The following is a 17,814-nucleotide window of genomic DNA, read 5'->3' on the forward strand; positions in this document are numbered from 1 at the left end:
CTATACACCAACAACAGACAGAGGAAAGAGAAATTAAGGAGTTGATCCTATTTACAATTGCACCCAAAGCCATAAAATACCTAGGAATATATCTAACCAAAGAGTCAAAGAATTTGTACACAGAAAACTATAGAATTATCATGAAAGAATTTGAGGAAGACACAAAGAAATGGAAAAGCATTCCATGCTTATGGACTGGAAAAGCAAATATTGTGAAAATGTCTATACTACCTAGAGCAATCTACAAATTCAATGTGATCCCTATCAAAATACCATCAACTTTTTTCAAAGAAATGGAACAAATAATCCTAAAATTTATATGCAACCAGAAAAGACCCTGAATAGCCAGAGGAATGTTGAAAAAGAACACCAAAATTGGCGGCATCACAATTTCAGACTTCAAGCTCTATTACAAAGCTGTCATCATGAAGACAGTATGATACTGGCACAAAGACAGCCACATAGACCAATGGAACAGAATAGAGAGCCCAGAAATGGACCCTCAACTCTATGGTAAACTAATCTTCGACAAAGCAGGGTAGAATGTCCAGTGGAAAAAGACAATCTCTTCAACAAATGATGTTGGGAAAAATGGAAAGTCACATGCAGAATAATGAAACTGGAGAATTTTCTTATACCACACAGAAAAATAGACTCAAAATGGATGAAAGACCTCAATGCGAGACAGGAATCTATCAAAATCCTTGAGGAGGACAAAGGCAAAAACTTCTTCAACCTCAGCTACAGCAACTTCTTCCTAGAAACATCACCAAAGGCAAGGGAAGCAAAAATGAACTATTGGGATTTCATCAAGATAAAAAGCTTTTGCACAACAAAGGAAACAGTTAACAAAACCAAAAGACAACCGACAGAATGGGGAAGATATTTGTAAATGACATGTCAGATAAAAGGCTAGTATCCAAAATCTATAGAGAACTTATCAAACTCAACACCCAAAGAACAAAAAATCCAATCAAGAAATGGGCAGAAAACATGAACAGACATTTCTGCAAAGAAGACATCTAAATGACCAATAAACACATGAAAAAGTGTTCAACATCACTTGGCATCAGGGAAATACAAATCAAACCCACGATGAGATACAACCACACACCAATCAGAAAGGCTAATATTAACCAGTCAGGAAATGACAGGTATTGGTGAGGAGTCAGAGAAAGGGGAACCCTCCTACACTGTTGGTGGGAAAGCAAGCTGGTACAGCCACTCTGGAAAACAGTATGAAGTTTCCCAAAAAATTTGAAAATAGAGCTATCCGATGACCCAGCAATTGCACTGCTGGGTATTTACCCTAAAGATATAAAAGTAGTGATCTTATGGGGCACATGCACCTGAATGTTCATAGCAGCAATGTCCACAGTAGCCAAAATATGGAAATAGCCTTGATATCCATCAACAGATGAATGGATAAAGAAGATGTGATATATATATATATCTATATATCACATCATATATATATATATATATAATGGAATGTTATCCAGCCATCAAAAGAGAAAAAAGAAACCAAAATCTTGCCATTCACAATGATGTGGATGGAACTGGAGGGTATTATGCTATGTGAAATAAGTCAGTCAGAGAAAGACAATTATCATATTTTCTGACTGACATGAGGAATTTGAGAAATAAGACAGAGGATCACAGGGAAAGGGAGGGAAAAATGAAACAAGATGAAACCAGAGAGGGAAACAAACCATTAGAGACTCTTACTCTCAGGAAACAAACTGAGGGTTTCTGGAGGGGAGGTGGGTAGGAGGGATGGGTTGGCTGGGTGATGGACATTGGGGAGAGTATGTGCTATGGTGAGAAAATAAATAATTAAATAAAAAAAAAGAAAAGAGAAGAAATTGAGCTTAACAATCCCCGAATTTAGTGAAAAAATTCCTACCTACATATTCTGTATACATGACATGGTCACATTTTTTAAAGTTAAATTGGATATTTATTAGAAAATCATTATTTCTATAAAAATATATCTATCATCAGTGTAGACTTTCCAAGTTTACATAGCACTTTTTTCCCATCTATAGAAAAGAGAGCCCAGCATTCTGTTTTCACTGTACTGATTAAAGAAACAAGTTCAAAGAAGGTAGGTGACTTTACGTAACCAAATGCTGAGAAGGCCCAGAGCAAGGCTGAAGGCCTTTTTTTTTTAAGATTTTATTTATTTATTTGACAAACAGAGATCACAAGTAGGCAGAGAGGGGGTGGGGGGAGCAGGCTCCCTGCTGAGCAGAGAGCCCAATGTGGGGCTCCATCCCAGGACCTGGGATCATGACCTGAGCCGGGAGGCAGAGGCTTTAACCCACTGAGCCACCCAGGCGCCACCAGGCTGATGGCTTTGACTTCCAGGTCAATATCCTTTTACACATGACTAAACTGTCCACCCTATGCTGTTAGCATCATTCTTCAGCTGATGCTGGCTAACCTTCCTGAAGAGTTGCTGGGAGGCACTGAAAATGAGCTGTGATGCTCAGCAAAGGTAGAAACTAATGTGCACTTATCCATCATATTTACCCTATCATGGAGTATTATTGCCTGGTGGATATTTTATAGTATCCTCATGCAAGCACAAAGTAGTGAGTATTAATGTCAATATTCCTATGATTCCTGAGTCCATGTCACTAGCCTCCCTGTCCAGCAGCTCTAGCAGTTTCTGATTTTGCAGGAACTCATCTAGAAGAGAGTTAGTCTTAACTCCTCTTATATAATAATCATTCAGTCATTTCATTCTTCTTAATGCTTAGTAACCTCCCTTCCATTTTGTGTGTTATGTTAGTCACCATACATCATTATTTTTTGATGTAGTGTTCCAAGATTCATTGTTTAAGTATAACACCCAGTGCTCCATGCCATACATGCCCTCCTTAATACCCACCACCAGGCTCCCCCATCTCCCCTCCCCTTTCCCCTCTAAAACCCTCAGTTTGAGTCCACAGTCTCTCATGGTTCATCTCCCCCTCCAATTTCCCCCCCCCTTCCCTTTTCCTTTCCTTCTCCTAATGTCCTCCATGTTATTCCTTATGTTCCACAAGTAAGTGAAACCATATGATAATTGACTCTCTCTGCTTGACTTATTTCACTCAGCATAATTTCCTCCAGTCCCATCCATGTTGATTCAAAAGTTGGGTATTCATCCTTTCTGATAGAGGCATAATATTCCATTGCATATGTGGACCATATCTTCTCTATTCATTCATCAGTTGAAGGGCATCTTGGCTCTTTCCATAGTTTGGCGATGGTGGTCTTTACTGCTATGAACATTGGGGTACATATGACCCTTCTTTTCACTACATCTGTATCTTTGGGGTAAATACCAAGTAGTGCAATTGCTGGATCTTAGGGTAGCTCTATTTTTAATTTTTTGAGGAATCTCCACACTGTTTTCCAAGTTGGCTACTCCAACTCGAATTACCGCCAACAGTGTAAGAGGGTTCCCCTTTCTCCACATCCTCTCCAACAGTTGTTGTTTCTTGCCTTGTTAATCTTCGTCATTCTAACTGATGGTATCTCAATGTGGTTTTGATTTTATTTTTCTCTGATGGCTAATGATGATGAACATTTTTTCATATGTCTGCTAGCTATTGGTATGTCTTCATTGGAGAAGTGTCTGTTCATTTCTTCTGCCCATTTTTTGACTTTTCCTTTTAAACCATCCATCACATATGTGTCTGTTTTTTGACTCTTGTCCACAGTCTTTTTAAAATATTTATTATTGACTTATGTTTATAAAATAGTCAAAGTCAGACCAACACTATTATTAGTTAGCAAATTAATCAATGAATCAATATAGTCCATATGAAGCATTCATTGAAATGCCTAAAATGTGCTAGGCACAATGCTTGATGACAAGTAAGCAAAGATAAGCAAGATACAGTTTTGCTTGTAATGATCACACAATTTATTCAGAAAGATAGACATACAAAGACTAGAAAGACGTGCAATTCCCTGTGCTAATGCAGAAACCAGGCGCATAGAAGGTAAGAGTAGTGCAGATTCCCATGTTATCAACTCTCTTTGGGGTGCTATAAGCAATGCCACCTCATTAAGAGTACTTCAACTGGGTCCTAAAGAAAGATTGGAGTTTAAAATTGCAAAAAGAAAAAGTAAGAAAGGAAACAGTTTATCTGGGCAGAAGAACAGTGTAAGATGTGAGACAGAATGTATGGAGGACTGCAAACTATCATTATTTAGAAAATATTTAAAAGGCAATGTGAAACTGAGAAAATTTCTGAATAAATTGAAAGCTGTTGGCTTAATTCAGGTATTTTAATGTTATTGTATGAACTATGACAAAAATTTTATGGAAATGCTTGCAAGATTATATAGACATTAAAATGTAAAGTATTATTATGTTTATGCAATGTCAGGAAAGATTTACCTAAAAATAGAACACTGTTGGTGTGGAGGAATTTTGTATGGCTCCTTTTACAACTTGATAACTATTCCCTGTATAGGCATCACCACAGTGCTGACCATGACCACGCTCAGCACAATTGCCAGAAATTCCTTGCCCCGTGTGTCCTATGTGACTGCCATGGACCTCTTTGTGACAGTTTGCTTCTTATTTGTCTTTGCTGCTCTGATGGAGTACGCCACCCTCAACTACTATTCAAGTTGTAGAAAACCAACTACCACTAAGAAGAAAACATCGGTGAGTTCCAGCAGCAAAGATTTTCTGGAAAAGTAGTGGAAGGATAGTTTGCAATAAATGATCCTTATTCCTAGGATCTTATGCAATGTTTTATAAATAGCTACTTCAACAAGATGTCAAAAACAAGATATTCTGAATATATGAATATGACTCTAATGCACCTCTTTAGCTTCACCTACCAATGACATGGATTGATGTAATCATATCTCAAAGATTGCTCTTAACTAAGGTGACCTATGATGCAGATTTCCACAGAAGTTTCCTAATTTTTTTTTTCTGTTTTTCTTGTAGTTGTTACATCCAGATTCCTCAAGATGGATACATGAGCGAATAAGCCTACAAGCCCCCTCCGTATGTATAGCAGTGAAGGTGCAAATATTTCTGAGATCCTTCTACCTAGGGATTAGCATATACATATATATTTCTGTTTTTTAACTCAAAATACATTATGAATAAGTTTCTGTCTTATAAATGTTATTTTATAGGATCATTTCAATGACTGCATTATATGTTCATGATTGATGCACAATCTTGGCTGGATACTGGGCTAATCCACACCTTCTCACTTTGATACATATCCTTATCACTGCAGTTTTGTATACACCTGTGACTCTTAACTTAATATAAATTCCTAGAAGCAAAATTGCGGTACCAAAAGGGTTGCATGGCTCCATTAGTAGTATGGGACACCCACCACTCAGAACTCTCCCTGTATTAGGTTTGATAGCCAAACAAAAAAATGGCTTCTGTAAACTGTTCCCTTAGCATTTCTTTGATTATTGATAAAGTTGAATATTTTGATTATTTATTTTTACTTGCATTTCTGTTTTTGTGAATTGTTTTTATGTCTTTTGACTTTTATGAAAAATTTTTATATAACTTTTTAAACTTTTTTGTTTTTTAACATTTTTAAAGTAGCAATCTGCCAGTTATTTATACTATATATTATGTATATTGTATTTTATATAACATGAAACATATAGTTACATATTCAAAAATTAAGGATATTAATATGTTTTTGTTATGTAGTTTTATTTCAGTTTTTATGACAATGTTGTCACTGTCATTTCTTATGCTTTTTCCCACATGCATCGTTTTAAATCCCCTGTTGCAAAATCTATCAGACTTTTCTTTTGTGGTCTCTGCCTCTCGATCAGAATGATTAATTCCCCCTCACTTTCTTTTGAGTACTTACTCTTTTGGACACTATGTTCTAAGTGTTTTCATGTACCAATTCATATTATCCTCACAACAACCCATTCTACTGATGAGAAAACTGAAATATGGAGAAATTAAGCTCTATAAATATTGGTTAAGTTTCAACAATTTACAATATTAATATTTTATTTATTAATGCATATGAATTTTTAATATGTGGCTTGAGGTAAGAATCTAACTATTGAAAAACTGAGAAAGGTTTTAAAATCTCTGATGTGACCTACCTTTTTATTATATAACAAAATTTATATGTAACTACTTGCATCCCTTTATACATATCAATTCACTAATTACACTGAATGTTTTATGCACCCCCCATATGTGGTTTTCTAACTGCTGATCAGTAATTTATGCTTAGTGCATTTTAACATGCTTTTTCAAGGAGACTACTTGGTTATCTGTACTCTGCAAGTGTATCATTTTAGTTCTGACAGAAGGGGAGTGGTGAGGCCAATTTTACAGCTGTGGGAAGCCACAGAGAACATACAGATTTGGCAGCAAATGCTCCCAAATAGTAACAGACTGAAAAGTAATGGAAAAGGTTTGAAGTGGGGATGTTGTAATAGAGACAAGTCAGAGCAAATAGCCAGAGGCCCAGAAAGCACATTTCACACACAGCCAGGGGACTGGGAGTGGAAAAGAAATATTGACATCTTTGGTATAGAAAAGATACTGCCAAAAGAAAGAATCTTTTACCATAGAGAAAAAAGAATTTTTTTTCTTTTTTCTTCGCAAATTTTTTCTTCACAAAGCTATAAGAATTATGTTCGTTTGTTTTTGTTTTTTCAAGAAGGAAAGTGTGATGACCTTGAAGGAAGTACATAGAAATACAATTCACAGAGAAAGGGCTCTAGGCCAGGTGAAAAGACACAGAGAGATTTTCAACAAAAGTTCATAAAGCAGCCGAATAAAAAGGGAGTTTTCCAAGGTTGGATGATAATTGTCCATGTCTTCAATGCGATTCTGAAAGATCCACAGGGATAGTCTAGTTAAAGGGCCGTTCCCACCAACATCCATAGAGATGGGCAGCCTCTGAGCAATGAGGGACAGGAGCCAGGCCTCACTAACAATCATATGTGCACTTTGGGACAAGCTGTCTGAACATCTCTGTGCCTCAGTTTCCTAACCTGTAAAATGCAAGGCTAACCATTCCATATGTACAGGCCACCCAGGAAGCATAACATTTCAAAGGAAGTCATAGGACTGCACTGTACATGCAGGCAAAGCAGGAGTGAGTCAGGTCCAGCTTGGCTGCAGGTGACCTTGAGGACTCATTAATTAAATTCCCCATTTTGAGCACAGTTTGAAATTTTTATGACAAATGAGAGGTATGCATTAAAAAAGCATTGAAGCAATTTAACATATGGCTTTTTAGGGCTCTTAGCATCGAAGTTTTATTGCAATATTATAAAATGCAATTAGTTTTATTTCAAAACAGTGAGCTATAAAGATATAAATAGAACTCTCTTAATTATTAGATCAGTCTTATATACGTTTCAACAATCATGAGTTTTTATTTTGCTAAATGAAGAAGAGAAATAGGGGTTTCTCTTGCCCCCAGAAATCTTGCTGCTTATTTGCCTACAGCTCCTCTTGTCACCCTTTAGATCTCTAGGGAGCTTCCCCCACCCCCTCAGAAACTTCTGATGCCTTTTCTGCATCAAAATCTTCCTTTAGGCCTGTCCTGCCAATAATGGTCAGCTTCTCATCTCTGTGTCACTACACAGCACAAAGTGTTGAAGAAATGAAAAATGACGATCTGTTTGAACACTGTCCAAACACATGCAATTATTACTTAATAAAGGCAGATTTTTCCAACTGAACCTTGCCAAAAAGATGCAGATTCCTCAAATGCAGTGGACTACTTTTTTTTTTCAGCAACCAACCTCCTCCCCAGTGATTTTTATACCCACTCAGAGTTAAGAATCATTAACCTAGAAATGTGTCCACAGTAGAGCCTATAGAACAACAGAGTTTTTGTTTCTGTCCATTGCCCAGAGTTGTGGAGGAAGGTAGAAGGCTGCACCGTGACACTCCTGACTGGCCCTTGGTATGTGTGGCATACAATTATTATTAATTTAATACATAATTCATAGCTATTTGGAAGAATTCAAACAAGTGTCTGAGAAATAGACAAGTGTATTTGAAGTTGCTTTCTCTTTTTTATGCGTGAACATAAGTCATCCCCTCTCCATTGACTTTTCCACATCAGGAGGAAAGCCTGGGAAGTAGAAAATAAAACATTCCAATTGTACACAGTTTTGGCTGTGACTCTTGATATGACAAGTGGTGTCTGACCACCACACACTGAAAGCTATTTTTTTATTGTAAATTACAGGGAACAAGAAGAATCTCTCGTCATTCTTATATAGCATAGTTTTTACTATTTACTAGTTAGGAAATAACAAATTTATCTCTCCACATTTGAAGAGCCCTTAACATTTAAGTGCTTAAACATAAGTGCTTAACATTTAAGGGATTATATGCAATAGGTACATATTTACTCTCAATCAATTGAAAAGTAGCCAGAACTGAGACTTGAAATGGTTAATACATATCTGAAAATGTTCTCAACCTCCCTCATCAATAATCTGAGTTATGCAAGTTTTGAAAACTGCGCTGTACTTTTTTTGCATTAAATTTGCAAATATCAAATTGGCAGACTGAACTCTCAAAGATCAAACTGTCCAGTACAAGGATGTGTGAGAAGGAGCATGACATTATTCTCTTTATCTAAAGGACAGACATAACATGCATCTATTGCTTGATTCATCTCAGGTTGTTCTTATTGCATTTCATGATGATTTTTGTGTTGTTCTTGTTGCCTACAGAACTATTCTCTCCTCGACATGAGGCCACCACCACCTGCAATGATCACTTTAAACAATTCTGTCTACTGGCAGGAATTTGAAGATACCTGTGTCTATGAGTGTCTGGATGGCAAAGACTGTCAGAGCTTCTTCTGCTGCTATGAAGAATGCAAATCAGGATCTTGGAGGAAAGGGCGTATCCACATAGACATCTTGGAGCTGGACTCATATTCCCGGGTCTTTTTCCCTACGTCATTCCTGCTCTTCAACTTGGTCTATTGGGTTGGATACCTGTATCTCTAAATGTTGCTATAGTGATGAGTGAAGAGCACTAGGTTTCCCTCTTTACCTTTCACCCTCCCCAGACCAGTAGTGACCAACTGAAGTAAGAAGGAAGGACACTGCTCAGTTTATCTGAAGTTATACATTACCTAAGAGCAGTACAGGAGTCTGTGGCAAATATTTCTATTATGTATTTCACACTCACACACACGCGTGCTCACACACACACACACACACATTAATTGAGTTTTAAAGTGATATTCTTGCTAATCCCTTACTGAATCTGTAGCGTGGTGATGTTTATGAATGGTTTCAGATATTGGAAGCAATTGCCAATTATCGTTGCCAAGAAATCTGTAAAATGTGAAAGCAAATATCTGAGAAGCTCCCTCTTGGGCCAAGACTCCCCTTCTATAACTTTCCTTTGCAGCCCTTGGAGGTACCAGTGCCCACACTCGTGGAGTCACTGCTTGCTGGGACATGCTCATGCTGACCTCAGCCCCACATTCCCAGGCAGTCTGAGTTCAAGTGTGAACTGCAGTGAGTTTTCACCCAGTTTCCTCTCCTGTGGCTTCATTTACTACTTCATTTACCATCATTGTTACCTAGCATTCCTTTATCAAATAATATCACTCTAGGTTTGGCAAGGGTATATTTGCATCATCCACATGTTACCAGTTGAGAAAAAAATATGATTTTCAAAATTCTCATGTTGCTGAATTCAATGATGTTGATTGTCTCTGAACATCAGTTACTTCTTTATTCCAAACTACTGAGAATCAGCAGTGCATTTAACTTTGGGTTCTGGGACTAGTTCAGCTGGAGTTCAATATTTTACCTTAGTTGTGTCTTACTAGACCAAAATACAACCCCAGAGTATGGGTTTTGCTTATGTTATGCTATTACAGGTTCAGTGATTATCTTGCAAAGACAGATATATATCATTCACAAGACTTTGTCTTAAAAATGTTTTCCAGAGTGTGAAAGAAATTTAGATAGAATTTATAAATATCTTAGGGAATATTAACTTTCAAGTCAAATCAACCTTAGTGGCAAAAACAAGGGCAATGGCTATCATCAATGATATATTTTGATGAACAAAGATTATTTTATACTTTGAAATATGAATATGTAGCAAGATCCCAAAGAAAAAAATGCCCTGAAATTATTACTCTTTTGATATTTTTATAACACAAAACTAACTTGCTTCTTGATGTTAGTTCTTTGTTATAACTGGATGCCAGTATGTACTTCACAAGACTCTTCAGAAGTTTCCCACCATTTGTAGGAAAAAAGTCCTACCAGTTAATTAATAATGCTTTGGCATTATTAAAATTTTGGTACTAAAATTCTGGTACCAGTAGCTCTGTGCTTCTCACTTTTCTCACCCAGAAAACTGAATTCAGAAAACTGAATTAATTTTATTAGAAACCATAAAATTTTATTTTAATTATCTGTTGTAAATATAATTATTACTCAGCAAAAAAGGTAAAATAATATACAGATAGAATACATAAAAGTATTGATTTCACACAATTTACTGGATGCAGACCAGATACAGAGGTTAGAAAAGTAAAATTAGATGAATCTGTTTATTTTTTATTTATTTTTTTTTGAAATTTTATAAATTTATTTATTTTTTCAGCGTAACAGTATTCATTGTTTTTGCACAGCACCCAGTGCTCCATGCAATACGTGCCCTCCCTATTACCCACCACCTGGTTCCCCCAATCTCCCACCCCCACCCCTTCAAAACCCTCAGGTTGTTTTTCAGAGTCCATAGTCTCTTATGGTTCACCTCCCCTTCCAATTTTTTTTTTTTTTATAAACATATAATGTATTTTTATCCCCAGGGGTACAAGTCTGTACCCCTGGGGAATCTGTTTATTTTTTATGAACATCATTCATATCAAGTGAATGCAAATATATTGGGATACAATCACCCAGTTTTCAAGGACTGAGTCCATATATAGTGTGAGATATTCTAGCCCATTGCTTTTCTTCTTGTCAACTCCCTGCTTTTTGATTTGATAATTGCTACATAGGCCACAAGTCAATTGGGTTCTAGCTAGCAAATTCAGCTTAAAACATAAAATAACAATAAATATTTGTGGAGAAATAGGTTGAACCTATTGGATAAAATTTCTACTCTATTGGAGAATTTCACCTTCTAGCATCCTTGTTCTATCTCTTACGCATAAACCACCCTCCCACACCTGGCAGTGATGGTCTGGAGGTACCATGACCAAAGGAATTGCTCCATGTCCCACCAAAGCACTGAGAACCCATGGAAGGTGGCCCAAGGTCAGTCTTCTTCAAACATAATTTTCAACTTTTTGAATTTATAACATCTAAGTATGATATGAATTTATAAATCTAAACATGAAGGAGTTCAACCTGTTATGTCTTTTAAAAAGTTCTGGAGGGAAATGAATTTTCTAGTGAAATTATTCTGGAAGAAAAATAACCAAAGAACACTTTTATAACATTAGTTTGGTTCAATTTTACCTTAAAAAATTTATTAATGCTTCTTGTTTCAAAGCCACTCAATATTCGGGTATCATTGGCAACTCTTACATATATATATATAACACATACCAATGACCTGTTTTCTGAATTCAGCCATTCCTTTCTCCCTGACCTCAGTCATTCTGCTGATCTAAACATACTAGTTTATCATTCATTTTCCATGAAGGGAAACTTTCATCTTAAGAGAGTCTAAAAGATGTTCAGTCACAAAATACATTCCTGCACAAACGGCAATCTACCCACAATAGGTTCTGACTAAAAAGAACTCAAACATCCCCTTAGAACACATTAATGTCAGTTTCTCTGCAAGATTCCCTGTTCAAGTTCTCTTTATCAATTTCAACTCCTGAAATGAGCCTCCAGTCCATAATACAGGAGGGTGCCATGTACCTCATGCAGATGCAGAACTTGGGGGCTTGCCTATTAAGTATGTATGAGTTTACCTTTTGGAGGAAGGAAGAGGAGAGGCATAAGAAGAATGTGAGGGAAATGCATCACTCCTAAATTGAAGAATTATCCTTCACCAGTATGCTTGGTTAGTAGGGTTTGTGTGAGGTGTACAGATGTAAGACTGTTCTGCACAGACCCAGCACCCTTACAGCTCTGCCCAGCTTGCTTTGCATTTAGACTTGTGAAAAGTTTTTGTGTTTTTGTGCAGCTGGTGGGGAAGCTGTCTGAGTGACTGGTATTCTAAAGGTGCTACTGCGTTCCTTACTTTCAGAAATACTGTAAACTGGAGAAATGAGAGTTCTGTGTTTTGAAAGGATTTCTAATTTCTTACCACTGTGGATCATACTTAAAACTGTGACTGTCTCTCTTTTAAGCTGCATCCAGGCTGAGAAGTAATGAGATGGCATTTCACATAAATGGAATTAGATAAAAATGTCTCTTCAGAGCCTAGAAAATACAGTTTGTACAAAGTCTTAACACCAATGATCAGAGGAGAGAGATTCTCAGGTACTGGACAGAGAAGGAAAGTGTTATTATAATTTCCTCTGGACTCAGCCAATACTGCCCCCAATTTGCCCAACATATGCCTTACAATAACACATTAAGCTTAAATCATACACATCTTATCGTTTTGTTTCCATTTCCTGTGATTACATATATTTCATGCCAGGTTTTTTTTTTTATTGTTTATGAATGGATAGAGACAAGACTTTCATTTTTTTATGTGCCAAGCAGTCTTATCCTTACTTGTATATCAGATCTGTTAAGAACACAGTTTTTGTGGCTTCAATTGGATAAATGCTGGTCCTCCATGGCAAAGTATTTTCAGGCTACATAAGGGAAATTGGAGCCAATCTAAAAGTCAGTGACATAATGCTTATGATGGGATATGAGTGTCCACATAGAACCCTCACACCAAGTCTTTTTACCTGGCCATAGCTTGCTGCGGTAAAAGTGTCTAGACATATTTTTTGCTGCTCTGCAAAATATCACACTCTGCAAGCAAAGGTGGGTAATTGACAACCCCATTTTGCATTAAAAATACTTGCTACAACTAGGAAGCAACGGGGCACTCTTTATCTAAAGGGCTAGAAAATAACACAAACAAAACCTCTTCTTCCTTAATCATTTTTATCTCAGCTACTGATAACAGAGAACTTTCTGTGATTTACTTTGCAAACTTGAAGAATTATAACTGGTTTCCAACTATTATACTTCTCACTATATGAGATCAATGTTCTTGAGATACAAAGCACTTTGAAATCTCTCCATAATCTTGCAATTGTCTGCTTTTTCTCAGTTTATGAACTATATACATGTGAAGTTTCATTCTCTATTTCTGTAAAAAAGAAAAGTTAGTGAATGACTTGGGATAAACATAGTCAGGTATAAATATACAATGAAATGTTCATGATTAGTATTGGGCTTCAGAAAACTATTGTTTTTAAAATATTCAGAAAGGGGTCTGGAAATAAGGAAGGGAAACAATCTGCAAATACACTGTCATTGTGAAATTCACAATTTTCTCTTGAGTCCCCTTCAAATTGTCCCAAATTGAGGAAGTGTGCAATCTGTACATGTCTCTTTCTCTCAAATTTGCCTGTAGGAAACCTTCAGGTTCACCTGGTTTAGAAGTACCTCCACATTGTATAATAACATCCAAAGAACCAAAAAAGAACCTATTGAGCTAAATTACAAATCCCTTCTTATACTCATTCTTGACTTACTTTTTACTTAAAAATAAATTTCTATCATTATAAGGAGAAAACATGTATATGGTAAGATAACAGGATAAAACCTAGCCATTCATATCTCTGGGAGAATAAAAATTTGGCTTTTTTAAAGTGTCTGACAGTCTTTAAGACTAAAGACAAGAGCATTTTGACTCTTCCTTTTAAAATTTCTTCTGATTACAGGTTAGCAATTCCAGGCTATAAGCCTGATCTAGTTCTAGTAAAGTCAAAAGAAAGAATGTCCCCTACCATTTTTTTTTTCAAAATGCCCTTTAGTTAAATGATGCTTTGGTTTTTAATGTTGTCAATAAAATATCTTAAGCCTCTTATTACTCTGCTCACATGAAAAACAAATTTTAGACTAGTTTAAATCAGTGCTAAAATTAGTTGAACAGTCATTAACAAGTTTTCAATGTTTTAAGCTATCCAAGTAGGTTTTTCATATAGTTTAACATAGGAACACAAGCTAGAAAATTAGGAAGACAAAATACACAGAAGTGCGCACACGCGCACGCGCACACACACACACACTTGTGCACACACGCTCATACACACTCCCGTACACACATATACACGTACACAAAGCAAACACTGCTTGAATGCAACATACAGGTAATTGAAGGAAATATAAATTGTTGTACTTGAATTATTCAGATAATGACCTACTTTCACCACTTCACTTTTCAAATTTGTAACCACAACAGTTTTCCCAGCCCAGTGGACCAGCTCCACAAAGTGAGGGTAATAATGGTTCCTGCAGGGAAGGAAGGTCCTTTACGTCTGTTGAAAAGTTTAAACTCAACAGATTGGAAAGAATGTGAAGATTGATTGTTGATAATGAAATCCCCCAAATGGAGAAGGTAGCTGCTATCTTTTCCTCTTTTGTAGTTATTTGGGGTTTCTTCTTTGGTTTTTCCCCTAATCAGTTATTCGCAAAAAGATTAAAGTTCCCAATTTCCATTAAAACGTAGAAGTCCTAACTCAGTTAGACTGACTTTCAGGAACAAATGATAAGTACTTTGATTTAGTTAGAATTTATTACAATTGTTTTTATTATGTACTGTTCATATTTATAGGACGAGATGTTTGAGGGGAGTCAGATTGTCAACTGAGTGAAAGCCCGTCAATGCATAGAACAAGAGTTTAGTCACTTTGGTAGGGAGATCAGACCACCCCATCCTCTATCTAGCCATTACTATCCCCGCCAATCCATCTACTATTTAGTTAACATGCCTCGTTCATTTAGTCCCTGAACTGGTTAGTGCAGGGTAACTCTGGAATCTACAAAAAGAATTTAAAAGAAAAAAAAGAAAAAACAAAAACAAAAACAAACCTGCATTTCGCAGTAAGTTTCAATCCAACTGCAAGATAAATAATGACAGAAAATTCACATAATTTTCTGATTTAATTTTCAAATTGTGAGCCACATGGGATAATATTTTAGAAGAAATAAACTGTCACCATCACCATCATCACCATCACCATCATCACCACCATCATCACCATCACCACCATTATCATCTATATCCTTCTTTTTTGTTCTATACTAGTCCTTAACATTGATCCAAAACAAAGGTTTAATGTTTTTTTCTAATCATAATGAAATTATAACTTAAGAAGAAAGTGGATAAGTTTCATTTTAGTTTAAATATTAAATACACAGATAATAGTTTAAAATGTTGTTTTCTTAAAACATTTCCAAAACTTCCTTGTGTCCCTCCAGTTCTGTCTACCCTTCTTCAAACAAAATTTGCAATAATTCCTTAGGGGAACATTCTACCTACATTTATTTATTGGTTTCTTCTGGGTTTTTTGTCTCACTTGACTTTTTTTATTCTTTTTTGTGAAGATAACATATGTATTGGTTAAGAACTTTTTCCCCTAAAATGGATGCATCTGTGGACACCACAGATTTTCTTAACCCAAAAGGACAATCAATACGCTTCATATTGTACAATTTGGGTCTGGGCTTTGATTTCCCCTAATCAGTCTTGAGATTTTTACTTTGAGATAGAAATAGACACAGGCAAAATAATACTGATTAAATTTACAGTGTTTACTATTATAATTATCTGTTTAGAATAACTCTATGAAAACATTGTAAAAGATACTTCCTATTATTCTTGATCTTCAAAATGACTAATTTTGTGCTAGTGAACAATGTTTACATGCATATATTTGTACTACTATATGACATGTTTTTCTTTACAAGCAGCTCCTGGATTGAGTGAAAGTGTCATTCTTCATGAGTGCATTTTCTATGGAAGACTTCAGAAGAGTAATAATTTTCAGGGATTGGGCCTGGGTTGTCTTGTAAGAAGCAAAGGGCCATCTTGTGTTCACATGCAGTGATGTGTGTATTTGTGTATGTATGTACAGTGGTAAAACTGGAACAACTTATTAATATGTGTATTACTCTACCCATCACCCCAAATGTAGTTGAAACAAGTAGAAAGGACCACAGTTTCCTAGTGGTAGCGTATTAGCTTACTAAGTGTTTAGTTAAGGAAAAAGGAGTGTGGGGGAGAGAGAGAGAGGGAGAGAGAAACTCATAATCTCTACATTTTCTGGAAATGTGGGACCACATTCTCTCTTAAAAAAAAAAATTAAATACGTGATTAGAAGTTTGTTCTGAGTTCAAACAAGCCTGTCTCCTACTAAGAACACCTGATCATATTTCTTACTTGGGTGCAAGTATGAGTGATTACTTGGTCATTTGTGCAGGTGGTCAGTATCATCTGATAGCTGGAAGTAGTTCTCAAGACATAGGTGGCAAATAGACATCCTCATACTTGTTTAAGACACAGCTTTCCAGTACAGTGTGATTAAGCATCCATCAGGTCTAGTGTGAACAATGTAATATAGGAATTAGCCATAGTGCATGGACTGTCCTCTCTTTTTGAAGCTTGTGTAGAAAGTTAAACCATCTTAAGCCGTGGGAGATGCCCAGGCAGAAAGGAAGGGCAAAAGCCGGGGGTCTGCTCTCTGCCTCAATAGAATCCTTCCTGCTTGTGAAGCCATCCCACTCAGTTGGGAGGAGAGTAGAGGGATTCCAGAGTCTTAGAGTATCTTGGAAACAGCTCTGACACAGTGCTGATGAAGTTGGCCCCAAGGTGTCTACCCTGCTCAAGTGGGTGCACCCACCCTTCTCCAGCAAGTGGACCAAGGACCAGGCCAGGGCCCTGCCCTCACCAAGTGGCCTCCAACAGCTCCTACTCCCCTATCATCACACAAGGGCCTACAAGCCCTGACTCCCAGGCTTTGGGCCATCTTGGGCCCTTCTCCACAGTCCCAAGATGGTAATGAGGTCCCGTTTTCCTCCTCCCCTCTGTCAAGGACGTAACTCCCCGCTAATCATGCAGCTCAGCTCGTGGTGTCCTAGTGAAACGAGGGCGCACTAGCGCCCGACGTGCCTTGGCGACACGGGCGGCACCACGCCCCGCTTCGCCCGTCTGGTCCTGCCGCACCCTCTAGGCCCCCTGCCCTGGGCCAGCTGGACCTGGTGGCTGGGCCACCCTCTGTATTTGTATTTGGATTCCTACGTTTGTACTTCTAATACAAATAAATGCACATGTTGTCAAAAATACTTGAGCCAGGAATGAGCATTTTTCTGGGTTGGGGGGGGTGGTCTATGAAGAGGCCCGGGAAAGGCAGGCTGGAGTGGAGGTCAAGAGTGCAGTTTTATATGTGAATCCTGCCCAGCAGGGGGCATGGGAACAACTGCTCTTTTTGGAGGCTCAGCTCCCCGTTCAACCCCACACAAAGACAGATTCTACAAGTGTTGAAGGGGAGGAGGTTAATTGTCTTCTTCTGCAGAAAGTTTATAAGAGGTCAGTGTCCAAAGGAAATGCCTTCCTCTTCCACTCCTGCCAAAGCCCATGAACAAAGATTTCAAGTCCATCCTTGGAGAACAGGAGGCCCCACTCCAGCCAAGCCAAGGCAGCTGGTGCCAGCCTCCAGGGCCTCACTTGCAGCTCAGGAATGGATTAAATAGTGTGGGCAGGGATCATACACCTTCTATGCTTCTGGAAAGGAGGGCTGGCCACCTCCAACTGGCTCTGGGGAAAGGATTGCATCCCCACACTAAGTAAAGGCAAACCTTCACAAACAAAAACCACAA

The 17,814-nt window shown here is 37.4% G+C and overlaps 1 protein-coding gene across 2 annotated transcripts in view; it reads left to right on the forward strand.

Moving 5' to 3' along the window:
• GABRG3 (gamma-aminobutyric acid type A receptor subunit gamma3) overlaps nt 1–10,368 on the forward strand; it is a 675,960-nt gene extending 665,592 nt beyond the window's left edge. For both annotated transcript variants that reach the window (XM_046006975.1, XM_046006976.1), the window contains 3 exons: nt 4,476–4,672; nt 4,964–5,023; nt 8,722–10,368. In XM_046006975.1, coding sequence (XP_045862931.1) covers nt 4,476–4,672; nt 4,964–5,023; nt 8,722–9,003 — 539 coding nt within the window. In that variant the 3' untranslated portion in view covers nt 9,004–10,368. The remainder of the gene's footprint in view (nt 1–4,475; nt 4,673–4,963; nt 5,024–8,721) is intronic.
• The last annotated feature ends 7,446 nt before the right edge of the window (nt 10,369–17,814 follow it).

Source organism: Meles meles, chromosome 6 (assembly GCF_922984935.1).
Source record: "Meles meles chromosome 6, mMelMel3.1 paternal haplotype, whole genome shotgun sequence".
NCBI lineage: Eukaryota > Metazoa > Chordata > Mammalia > Carnivora > Mustelidae > Meles > Meles meles.